The following is a 13,481-nucleotide window of genomic DNA, read 5'->3' on the forward strand; positions in this document are numbered from 1 at the left end:
GAATTTAGCGTATAATTGATGTTCCCTCAACATCTGAAGTACCATCATCAGATGCCACGAGTGCTCCTCTTCACTTCGGGAGTACACTAAGTTATCATCAATAAATACAATGACAAAATGATCTAAGAACTGCTTGAACACCCGATTCATCAGACCCATGAAAACTGCATGAGCATTAGTGAGTCCAAGCAATATTACCAGGAACTCATAATACCCATAACGTATCCTGAACACCGTCTTCAGAACGTCTCCCTCACGAATCCTCAGTTGGTGATATCCCAATCGTAAATCAATCTTGGAAAAGCATGCGGCTCCTTGAAGCTGATTGAATAAATCATCGATGCGAGGAAGCATATACCGATTACGAATCATCATTTTATTCAGCTACCTGTAATCAATACATATGCGCAAAGTACCATCCTTCTTCTTCACAAATAGCGGGGAGGAGGAAGAAGGGAAAAGAGAGGGGGGTGGTGGGGGTTCTGGGTATTACAGTAATCTTACTATTGTTCAATTCTCTATTCAGCTATACTTTTATATATTTTTATTCTCTTAATTGACAATCATTTCTAATTAAATAAAAAATTTAATAAAGTAAAAAATATAATAATTACTTCTTATGTAAGTTGTTATATAATAAGTCGTCCTATGGACGTGCATAAAAACTAGTTAGAAAAAAAAAATAAAAAAGTAAATTACAGGCGTAATAATATAAAGAGTTAAAACAAAAACTATTTTTACAATTAGTTAAAAAAAACATATAAGGTGTAATTTCTTTTAATAAAAAAAGAAAAATCTAAACTAGTCAAAGCTTGACATGATTCTATTAGACTCGGATGCTCAGCTATCTAATAAAATGTAAAGCTATCTAATAAAATGTAATTTTTTAAAAAAATACTTTTAACTATAGTTGTAGATGAAAAATTTAAATTAAAGTTGATGTGAATTAGTATTGTTTAGTGTCTTAAGAGCTTTTGGTAGTTATTCAAATAAAATCAATCAAAAAGTTAATTGTTAGAAATTAAATCTCTACCAACTGCATTTGAAAAGTCTTACAAAATAACTATATAGTATGTAGTTCCCATTGATGTAGACAAGACATTTATATTTAAAATTTGCATTTTTAAAGTTTTAAATTCTATTTATTCTCCACAAATCGAAATAAAGTGATTCAAAAAGAGTTGGAAAGCTAATTGAACAAAGCTACAATATTATGTTTTGGGTTCAAGTTAGTTCGGCTGTCTTTAGAATAAAAAACGAATAGATATATTTTGTTTAAGACTTTGAATAGTTAAAACTTCTAAGATATAATTTTTTTACTAATCAAAATAGTTTATAATTTATTTAGAAATATTTCTACTATTGTACTATTAGAATTACGAATTTGTTTCTTTCTATTTGCATTAGAATTTATATCTCTATAAATATCTTATATAGTCAAATTATATCTTATATTGTTCTCTCTTTGCCTTTGGTAGAATCATGAGTTATCATCAATTAAACTTTCCCATTTGATTATGGCATCTTTCTTTATAATTAGGATTCTAATCCATATTTTATTTGAATTTCAGATAAATCTTAGGAATAATGTGTTTATGATTCGGAACTATCCTGCTAGATAAGTTAGGTTTGCCGCCATGGTATTGATAGCAAGCATTTGTCCCTTCTTTTCCCTCCATGGAATCTTCCCCTTCAAAATCACAGGTTAATCAAATGCCATGCTATCAGGTGCTTTCTCTAACTTGTTTCCAAGCTTGATTAATCAAGTATATTTTTACCATCCTTTACTGTGTTTCTGAAATTACAATCATGCTCTCATCAGAGCTTGTGCCATGTTTGCTGGAAATGAACATTCTTGACTTGAGAATCTAATGGAAACTTTCTTTTCATGCACAACAATTTCCCAGATTCCATTTAATTATCTTTTTGCACAAGAATAAGTCAACCTCTCAAAGTCTTAACCTTGAATGTACACATCAAATTTTCTATTAAGTGAGACTACAATAAGTAAATAGGTAGGTGGACCAAATTTTGTTCCAAATATGAACATTAAATTAAGTAATACTAAATTGTAAATTAAGATAAATCAAGGGTATTTGTTAAAACTTTGTTCTCTCAAAGGATTAGAAATTTTTTGTTTTATGTGAGTTTATTTGGCATAAAATATCATTTTATAATTCATTTATTAATATTTTCTATTTTAATTAATAAACTTCCTTTTTTATTTGATTTTCTACAGCATCTTTAAATCAAATAGTGTTAACTTTAATTGGAGTTAGGATTCAATTGGTCAAGGGATGATGGAGAGAATTTTATGGCTTTTTTCTTTTTAGATTTTGAACAATTTTAAAGAGTTAAAAGTTAATTTCTTACACATCAATTTACAGATTACATTAAATATAATTGAGTCAATGTTGCTGATGTTTTTGTATTTGAATTAGAAAGATTTTAAATTTAAATTTTCTTATTCATTATTTATCTATATTAATAACTTAATTATAGATTTTCTAAAATTTTTAAATACAACTCTTATGATTTATATCTTTTTGAGAGTGAATTTAATTGCGGTAATTACGAGTAAAGGAAGATTAAAATGAATAGAGATGAGATTTATTTATAAATTTAAAATTATAATTTTTGAAATATAGAAATAAAAAAAAGAACTACAAGTATCCAAAATATGTAATAGGGTATTGGACAAAAGATTTCTAAAAGGGTATATTTTTCAGAAAAAAAGGAAGACATTCTAATTTTATTGAAAGAATGGAATGTTCTTAGATCCTCTAACAAAAATGGATTACTTAATAATAATAAAAATAAAAAAAATAAAGAAAAATAATAGTGGCCATAGATACGCTACGTGGCAACAGACCATTGAGGAGAATCAAAGACAGTCCATCAGAGCCACTGGCCATGAACTTGTAATCCAACTTTCTTTCTTCATCTCTGCAATGGAAACCACTTCTCCATTATAACTTCAATAACAATTTTAAGTACCATTTCTTGATTTCAGAACAAAAATACCGGCCATGTCTTTAGCTCCCAGCAGCTATGCTTCTCTTTACACTTCACCTCCATTGCCAAGAACTATTACCATCAAGCAGAACCCACTTATCTTCTCCCAGAACAATCCCTTTTTCTCCAAGAATTGCTCATTTTTCACAACATCAACATCTTTCTCCAGCACCCATTTGCTAAAACCTTCTAATTTGACCGTTAAAGCATCCGAAACCGAGTCGAAGGCATCGAAATCAGAGAGTGGAAGTACAGAAGGAGAAGGGGAGGAGCAGTATGAAGAGTATGAAGTAGAATTGCTTCAGCCTTATGGAATTAAGTTTGCAAAAGGAAGAGATGGTGCCACTTATATTGATGCTATTGCTCCTGGTGGTGCTGCTGATAAGACTGGAATGTTCACTGTTGGTGATAAAGTCATTGCCACCAGGTTTTTCTCTCTCATTCTTTTATGATAGTGTTATATATAATTATGGCTCAGATTTGAGTGTCGAATTGTTGATGAAAGCTTATTAGCTGTGTATTACCATGTCACTGCTTTTATCAGTGTATTACCATGTCACTGCTTTTATCACCTGATATGTTTACAAATACATCTAATTATAATTAGTTTTCATGGAAGTTTTTGTCATATCCTTTTGGTATGATTAGATTTTGTTTATGGCTTTAGGAGAAATTGACAAGAATTTAAGGTTCTAAAATATGTGCAGTGCTGTGTTTGGGACAGAGATATGGCCAGCTGCTGAGTATGGGAGGACTATGTACACAATTCGTCAAAGAATTGGTCCACTTCTCATGAAATTGCAGAAGAGATATGGTTAGCAAGTTACTCCCCAGAAGTAGATTGCATATTGCAGAAGAGAATCTATATCCTTATCACTGCATATTTAATCTCTTCAAGGCTCATTGATCAGAACTTGCAGTATGTTGCTTACAAGTATGAAATGGTGTTCTCTTGTTGTGTTGTGCAGGGAAGACGGATTATGCAGGCGAAATGACAGAAAAAGAAATCATCAGAGCTGAGAGGAATTCTGGTGTTATCAGTGACAGAGTGAGGGAGATTCAAGTGAGTAAAAGCTGAATTGCAATGCTATAGACTGTTTTAACTTTCAATATGTAGAGTATCTTCATCAATGTCTAAATCCCCTACTTCTGATTGCATTCAGATGCAAAATTACTTGAGGAAAAAAGAACAGAAAGCACAAAGAGAGAAGGATCTCCGCGACGGGCTAATACTGTACAAGTAAGACAAAGCACTAGTACAGTTCTAACTTTCTTTCTTTTTCTCTTTTTCCTTTCTCTTTTTCATATTTCAATTATAATACCAGATGGACCTTCATTTGGTCTTGCATGATCCTTTGATCCATAAGTATGTGATTCAGTGGTTGTCTCAAAGGACAACAAATTATTCTATTGGACACCAGATGGCCTAAGGGCTCAGCTGCATCTTCCTTTATTATGCTCAAACTGTTATAAGATATTCCACCTGGCTAAGATTTTCAAATGTTGTTGTTCTTTTATCTACTTGGTTCATGGATATAGAAATGCCAAATATGAGGAAGCACTGGAGAGATTCGAATCAGTGTTGGGCTCAAAACCAGACCCGAATGAAGCTTCAGTGGCTAGCTACAATGTTGCCTGCTGTTATTCAAAGCTGAATCAGGTAACAAGTCTGAGAACCTTCAAAGGGTATACAGTTGGAATAATCTATACTGATAGCACAAGCACTTAATAATGCATCTTTTATTGTTCTGAAACTCCTAACAGTTAAAAGCTGGGCTATCTGCACTTAAAGATGCCATGGAGGCAGGGTTTGAAGACTTCAAGGTAATGGATCAATAACTGATGCTTTACATAGCTTGCTTTAAACACCATATGCTACCAAGTATTTAGCTATCTAATATATTGTTGGTATTGTTAATAGAGAATCCGGACGGATCCTGACCTGGCAAATCTAAGAACATCCGAGGAATTTGAGCCTCTTCTGAAAAGATTTGATGAATCGTTCATCAATGAGAATGCAATCAATGCCATCAAATCTCTATTCGGCTTCAACAAGAAATGAAGCCATCAAGTTGGACTTATAGATTACAGGATTCAAATTGGTGACCACACACATGAACTTACGAGAAGCCATTGATTGTTCAGACCACCTAATGCTTCAGATAATAAAGTTCCTTTTGTATAATTTTGTCCATAGAGTTGATATTAGGCGAGTTCGAAGAAATTCAATATAATTTTTATGTTGGTGAGTTCTCTATTTCCATTCTTTCTCTGGACAAAGTCTATGATATGGAGTCCTTCTGACAAGAAGAATGAGTAGAAAGCATTGCACTCAGGACTCAAACGTAGAAACTTGCATAACAAAACTCAGCTCATGATCATGTCGATAAAGATATCATGCAATGGCCTTTTCATGTAGCTAGTAAAGATATCACTGGTTTTACATGTCAAAGAATTTTACGTAACAGCTTAAACTTTTAGGTTAGAATGGTTTTTATAACAGAGTACAGAATAGTTGTATGTATTGCAACTGCATGACCTAAAATTCAGGCGATTGGACGAAATGGGTTGTTGGAAGTATTTTCACTATTATACAGCTGATACCCACCAAAATATCATGGAATCTGGCAGTATCAGGGTTCATGAATTAGAAGCAGCAGAGGGAATATATGTTACATGAGCATCTGAATTTTCATAAAATTGGTAAACCATCTGCATCCTGAATTGGAACTCTCTTCTTTTATATGTTTAATATAAAAGACTAAATATATATTTTTTCCCCCTAATTTATATCAATTACCCCATTTAACACTTTAATTTTTGATTTAATCTAATAGATATATAAATTTTACTTTTTTAATATCTAAACACTTTTAACTTTCAATAAAACCTAACATTGAATTTTATTTTTTAATAATAGTTAAACACTTTTGTGAATTACATGGGGACGCATTGAACGAAGACACATGTCGAAAAATATTAAAATATCATAAAAAAATAAATTCAGGTATTTATTAGATTAAATAAAAAATTAGAATACTAAATTAATTAAATAGTCAAAATTTAAAGACATAAATATATATTTCACAAATATAAACGTAAAGTTGAAATACTCATAGAAGGATGTAATCCTGTAAGGCAGGTACTCTTCAATCGACAAAATACAGAAGCTGAAACATGCAGCACAATTCTTTGAAGAACGTGTAGAAATTCCATTACTCTAAATTAACAAGGGAAGATAGAGTTAATTCTGATGGAGTTACATGCAAATGGAAGAGTTCCAGTCATATTGAGAGCAGTGCTGAATCATGTGAAAACGGGAGCCTGAGGTAAAGTTTTAGACATCTAAACAATCTAAACATTTTTTTTTTGTCTCATCTCTTTGATATGATAGTTTAATATTTGCCGTTGTGCTAGGCTGCATTGATAGATTCACTGTCTTAGTTGTAGTTGTATAAGCATATACGCATCACTCTTACCCAACTATGTTGCATTTAATATTTTTACAAATCTATTCTTTAATTTTGCTCTATTAATAGACAATTTTATAAAAGTATTAGATGTTACATCAGGTAGGCAAGATATTAAACAAAAAAAGAAAAGACGAACTATATAGCATTACTTTTTAATTGTACAATCTAGCAATTGAAATGGTTTAATCATAATAAACCGTGACAAGATACATTAATGTAAATTATTATTCTTGTTATAATTCATGTAAATTACTCATTAAAGTTTTATATTCAAGACATTAGTAGTTCTCTGTTATTCTTATAAGTATATGTTCAATATATATGTATATGTCCTTTGATTCGTTGTTTTGATTGAGTTTATAGTCTACAAATGTATGTCTTTTGATTTGATATCCATTATGAATTTTAATTGGTCTATCTACAAACATTTTCCATTTCTCTTGTGGTGCTGAGATTTGTTTAATTTGACAGGGTTTTCAATTCATTGTTGACGACTCAGAGAGGTTTCTCTGCTTTGGGTACAGACTTTTTGGAGAATATTGCAGATGAGTACACTAATACACCAGTTGTACTCTATTCTGATAGAGGTCCTTGGTTCTCTTTTTCCAGGAATATTCGTGACGCAGTTTCTTTTTCTAGACTATATCATCTTCTCCAAAATCAATTTCCAAGAATATGCTTTCTTTGAATGTACTTCGTAGTCTTTTTTTCTTTTTTTTTTTCTTCTTCTGTAAGTATATTGTCATTTTACATCTTCGTTTTGAAGAATTCTCTGTAAACTGGGTTGTCCTACAAATTACATTATTGTTGTGTAAATAATTAGGAATCAATAATTACAAATGTAGCACAGATTGCTTATTAGAGCTAATAATTGTCCATTCACCAGCAGCTTTATGGATTTTCTTCCCTTTGTTCAATGGTTTGCAGATACCAATAGAGACCCGAGGGCGCATTTAATTCCTCGAGAGGCTAGAATTATTTCTTTATCATCATACTCAAGGAAAGTCCCAATGAAGTTATCCAACTGCTTACCCACAATGGCAGACATGCACCCAACATGAAGATCATGTATCTACACCCAAAAGTCAGCCTGTTGCAGATCAATCTAGGAGGGAACATCCCCAAGTCTCAGGAGATGGGTAACAATAGATGATTATCGAACGTCCACGTTCCACCTTGAATCATTCTGTTCAGATCCAGACTATGATAAAACTTGAATATGAATAATTAAGGAGATATCTTCATTATGCACCCTCCTTTCTCCGGTCCCCACAGGCTAGCCAGGCGACTACGCATCACATTAAAATTGATATATATATCCGTCAGGAATCTACCAACGAAACACAGATCACGTTGCTCTCCTTCTGTGCTCTGAGGAACCCTTTCCAGAACAAGCTCCTCCTCCTTATCATCATTGAGAGGGAAGCCATACATTGTTCCATAGCAGTAAGAATAATAATGAAAAGACCAGAAATATCTAGGGTACAAATTTCTCACAGAGGAGAGACAACAACATTCTCACAAAGGAGAGACACTAAATGATTATTTGGGACATTCTTGTTCAATTGATTTAATTAATTATAGGGAGAGAAGTAAAACTAAAACATAAATAGGGAAATGGCAAATGGAGTTATAAATTACAAATCATGTTTTTATTTAGATAACATAAAGACTTCAATGTCCTCTATTTTTTGTCCATAAAATACTATGGACACATCAATAGTTATAATGTAAGTAACAGAGAACATATAGAAATTGAAACAAACATATTTATATACATATACATATAAACATGAATGAACAAACATAAAATATTAGAGGTGGGAGTGATGTGGCCGAAGACGAACTGGAAATCCTTGGGATGGTGCTAACAGGGGATTATATCCAAACTGCTCATCAGGTATGAGAATGTCCCATTTGAATCTCTTGATAATATTATGCAAGAAAATCAGCATTTCCAGGCGAGCAAATTCATACCCAATGCACATCCTTGGCCCCCCTCCAAATGGAATATATGAGTAACTGGGAGGCCCATTTCCTTCAAACCTTGAAGCATCAAATCTTTCTGGGTTTGGAAAAAGAGTTGGATCTCTGTGTGTCGTGCCAAAGCTTGTGAACAGCTGCCACCATAAAGAAGAAAGGAAGCCACATTAATGGAGAATGAGTGATATCTTTCCCTCCGATACTAGGTGCATAAAATTTATAAGGACTCCGATCTTTATACTTCAACAAGTTAAAATACATTATTTTACTAATTAAATATAATAAGAAAAAAGAAAATAAAAGAAGAAAGAAGAAACGACACAATTTCTATCTTTTCTTATTTATCCAAATCTTTTAGACCGATGGGTGTATTTAAATAGAAATAAATTTCAAAGAAAAAAATAAATGGAGGTTTGTATTTATAGAGAAGAGGAAAACTATAGAGTAAAATAAAAATTCAATCAAAATATTTATATAATCCATGCAAAATCAATAGGATATAAGTACAGAAAATTATTTTATATCACAAAAAAAAAAAAAAACCAGTAAACCTCATATTATTGTAAATCAGACTAATAAAATAATTAAAGAAAACAAAATAAAAAAAATTATTATAAAATCAGTAGAATCCAAGAAAAAACAATCAAAGAAACATAAAAACCCACGAAGGAAAATCAATCAAGTGTATCAAAAAAAGAACAATGTCGTTTTCATCTTTTTTTTTAATAAGCGGATATTTGTAAAAATGACAAAAATTATAATAGATAGAATAATTTGGATTAGAATTGGACTTCACGTTGATAAAAAATAAGACACATTTGTATGTCATATTATTAAAGACACGCGATCTAAATGAGTTTGAGTGAATTTGACAAAAATACTGAAATAATGAATCAAAATGCTAAAATTTGAAAGTGAAAGTATATTTACAAAAAGGGTCAAAAAGTAAGAGTAGATGAGATGATTTTGCCAATTTATAAAGTTGAACTAAAGATTTCCTGAGGATAAGCAACATTGTCCTTATCAGAAGCTTAATAATTTATCAAGTCAACATAAATAAAAAGCTTAATAATGTACCTGCCATCCTTTCGGAATTGTGTATCCTTCATAGGTAAAATCCACTATGGCACGTCTGTAAGCACCGCTGACAGGCGGAGAGAGTCTGAGCACTTCACAGATCACATTCCATGAGTACCTCATCTTTTGCACATCCTCCCATTGTAGAAACTCTCCTAGTTTCTCAGAATTGGCTATTTCAAGTTGCTCTGTCAAACATATGCACTCAAAATATATTAGCAAACTGAGATGTCTAAATATGCTAATTAAATACTTCTATTTATTTATTTTATTAAAAGAGAAAAAAATAATTAATAAGCAATATCATTTGGATGGAAATCTGTTAGATTAGCAATCTCTGTAATTAATTCAAAATTAGCCCTGAAGTAAATACTGTCACATTTTAGTATATATTGTGCACTCCACTGACTTTTCACTTAAATGACTACATATGTTTCATGATTAATTAGTCTCTTTTATTGAATAATTAAGTATTGATTAGATAATGCAGGCACTAAGAAAGCGCCAATCTAGTTGAAATTAATGTCAAGGTGCATTTTCCAATTTTCATATTGCCAAGCTTTACATACTATTAACATATGTTGCTAGTAACTTTAACAGGTTTTATTTTATAAATTTACTTTGGCTCTTATATAAATGTAACAGGTTAGATAACTAGGTGGAAAAACATATGATGTAATCACAGGGTACAAACCTTGTAAAACTTTTGCATACACATCAGGCATTTCCGCAAGGTACTTCATGATTGATGTTAAAGAAGATTTGGAAGTGTCATAACCAGCATATAGCAAGTGAATGATGATATCAACAATCTCCATTTCAGATAGGAATCTTCCATTAGTATCTGAATTCACAAGCAAATATGACAGAAGGTCTTGTGTAGGTGATGCCATTTTCCTCTCTAATGCTTCTTTCCTGTCTCTAACAATCATTTTAAGCTCTTCTCTAATCGCATTAGCAGCCTTCATGGATTTGTATAATCTTGTCCCAGGAATGCTAATTGAGAAGGAGATTATCCCTTTCAGAAACACATCAAAATGAGCCCCAAGCTTCGATAGCTTCTCAGGATCATTGATACTTGTAAACAAGTTACAAGCTAGTGTGAATGTATAAAAGTCGAGAGTTGAATACACTGTTACCTCTTTTTTCCCTTCAGCAACAGTAATAAGAATTTGAAATGTCAGTAGTAGGACTTTCTCTATCTAATCTTTTTAGGCAAAATTTATACTTATGCCTCTTAATATTATATTATTAGTTAATTTAATACTTTAATTTTTAATTTACTACTTAATACTTTAAGATTTCTGATTTTATTTTATTTATTTTTGTATTTTAATGCCTTATCAAGAAGTACCGTGTGATTTATTTTTTTATACTTATATTACCTTACAAACTAATATTTTTAAATTTCTATAAATTAATATCATTGAAATACTTATTTTTAATTAAAGAATCACTTATTGAGTGATTTAGCATATAATTAACTAAATTGAATTCATGTTAAATAAAATTAATAAATAATTTTTAATTTTATTAGAAATTAAATAAAAAAATTTTAATTTTTTTTAGTATTTTTACTAGTATTTTGATAGTTAATTTGATGGTAAATCACCTAAAAATAATTTTACTATTAAAAATAAATATTATAATAATATTAAATTATAAAAATATAAAAATATTAATTCATAAGATAGTAAAAATATAAAAAAAATTAAATCACATGGTACTTTTTATCACGAAAAAAACTATTATTCTCTAAGTGCAAAAAGCGCCTAACCATAAAGTAGTTTTTGTATTCTTTTTCAATTAATATTGTTACTATTTTATGTTTTAATGTAACATGAACTTATATATGATTTATTATCAAATCCAGCAAGCATCTAAAATATTATTTCTTTCAATAAATTGATAAAATTACAAATATTTTATTATATCCGACTTGGTTATTGATAGAGTGAATAGATTCACAATTTTTTAAAATTTCTCTTCTAATTCAAAATTACGGTATAATAATATATTGGAATAGATGAAATAAATCAAAAAATGACTTTTTTTTATTGCAAAAAGAAAGATTATTAGAAGTGGTCATCTCCTGCTCATCTTTTAAAGCTATATCACATCCCGGAAATGGTGAAATAGGATAAATTGAGACGGTATTTTGTAAATAAGTTATTATCTTATATATAAACTTTTTTTCTTTTTTTTTAATTTTCCAATAGCTTGGAAGAGACAAAAAAAAAATTTTATTCTTGTAAATCATATATTAATTGTTAAAAATCTCATATTATATTGATATTAAAATTATATTAATTGTAGGATATTAAAATGTAGAGAAAGAAAAAACAAATCACATATTCATAATTTTTTATTTGAAAAAGAAGAAACCCAAAAGTGCCTGAGTTCCTTTTACCCTTATAAGAAAGGAAAATATTGTGCATACCTTCCCAGTAAGTTCTAATGTGTTGTTGGGTAACCATGTCTATCCTCTCTGTGTAATTCTTTAGGCCATCAAGACTAAGGAATGTCATGAGCATCTTCCTTATCCTCTTCGCCTCATCGCCAACTACACTAACCAAAGCTGACTTGAACAGCATTCTCACCGACTCCGGCCACCACAGGTTCACCAACTTGTTCTCATTGCTAAACAATAATTTATGCCCTGCTGTTCCACTGACCATAGCAAAGGGTTTCCCTAGTAGGGATGTCTTGAAGACCCTTGAATCGTATTTCTCCATTCTTTCCCCGATAAACTTTTCTGGTTTTGCTTCGGAACCTGCACGGAAAAAAGCTGGAGTTTCTCCTATAAGTGGCCATCCTAGACTTCCTGGAGGAAGATTAGGGCTACCAAATAATCTCTCTTTTAGGGTTTTGATAATGAAATGAAATGCAATAAGAAAGAGGGTAGAAACCAAAGCTAAAACTGGAAACATACTGTACATTTAAGAAGATAAAGCAGCACCACTCTTTATTGTTACTATTATTATTGATATGATCTTTTTAATTGATGGGACGATCAAACACACCGTACCCTGTATGACAGTGGTAATCATATTTTTATATTCGCTACAATAATTTGTCTATCTCAAGATCGAACCAGAATGGAATGCTTTTTACTATTTATTTATCTGCATATATATCATAAACTCTTAGAAATAACACCAAGACAGAGATAAAGAATTTGAATTCAATATCTTTTATCTTCTAAAACTGAATGTTGTTACCGCTTGAATTATATGTAAATATATTCATGAGCTTTATTTATGGGCAAATGTATGTTACACATATAGAGATAACACTAGTTTTATATATATATATATATATATATACTTGTACAAACTATTGTCGGTGATGTGTTGTCCTTTTCGGCCATAGAGCTATCATAAAGACAAGAAAAATTATGAAGTCCTGACTTTCTCTAATGTCTTTTCTACTATGCATATGGTCATTTGCAGGTTAACCTTCATTTGCTCTCTAGGCAATATTGAATTCTCATTCTTTTTAATAATGTGACGTTTTTAATTAAGAAATAAGCTAAAATAAGTTGAGTTGGGCTTATTAAGAAAATATTTAATATGGGATGATTATATTATCAAGTAATTTAAATTCTTTTACATATATATATATATATTTTAAGATATCAATAACGAGTCATTCTAATATATTATGTTATGAGAGTATGATAGTATAAAAATCTATATAAATTGATATTATTTTAATTTTAATAATTTATTAATGTAACTAAATACTATATTTACTAATTATATATAATTATTAACTAATCAAATATATTATTTTATTTATTAAATTTTTTTATCTATTTTTAGAATTTAACCTGTGGTATTTAATGATTATAAAATTCATTTATATAATTTTGATATATATAAATAAGTAAAAAGTATATATAAATTTATTGACAATCTGTCAACACTTATT

General features: G+C 30.3%; 2 protein-coding genes across 3 annotated transcripts; one reads left to right on the plus strand and one right to left on the minus strand.

Annotated features, from left to right (window-relative positions):
* The first annotated feature begins 2,904 nt into the window (after positions 1–2,904).
* On the plus strand, positions 2,905–5,272 carry LOC8282165 (protein MET1, chloroplastic). The gene is made up of 7 exons (XM_002523361.4): positions 2,905–3,442; positions 3,723–3,829; positions 3,984–4,078; positions 4,179–4,255; positions 4,555–4,675; positions 4,780–4,839; positions 4,937–5,272. The coding sequence occupies exons 1-7, from the start codon at positions 3,030–3,032 to the stop codon at positions 5,075–5,077; spliced, it is 1,014 nt and encodes a 337-aa protein (XP_002523407.2). The 5' UTR covers positions 2,905–3,029; the 3' UTR covers positions 5,078–5,272.
* Positions 5,273–8,113: 2,841 nt separating this feature from the next.
* LOC125371153 (beta-amyrin 28-monooxygenase-like) lies at positions 8,114–12,721 on the minus strand. 2 transcript variants are annotated; one of them, XM_048379619.1, is made up of 5 exons: positions 12,486–12,717; positions 11,989–12,321; positions 10,243–10,698; positions 9,549–9,736; positions 8,114–8,608 (listed from the first exon to the last, which is right to left on the minus strand). In XM_048379619.1, the coding sequence occupies exons 2-5, from the start codon at positions 12,281–12,283 to the stop codon at positions 8,303–8,305; spliced, it is 1,245 nt and encodes a 414-aa protein (XP_048235576.1). In that variant the 5' UTR covers positions 12,284–12,321; positions 12,486–12,717; the 3' UTR covers positions 8,114–8,302. The 2 variants fall into 2 exon arrangements, with proteins under 2 accessions (XP_048235576.1, XP_048235575.1); XM_048379618.1 differs by having other exon boundaries at positions 11,989–12,721.
* Between the last annotated feature and the right edge of the window lie 760 nt (positions 12,722–13,481).

This window comes from Ricinus communis, chromosome 9 (genome assembly GCF_019578655.1).
Source record: "Ricinus communis isolate WT05 ecotype wild-type chromosome 9, ASM1957865v1, whole genome shotgun sequence".
In the NCBI taxonomy this organism is placed as follows: Eukaryota; Viridiplantae; Streptophyta; class Magnoliopsida; order Malpighiales; family Euphorbiaceae; genus Ricinus; species Ricinus communis.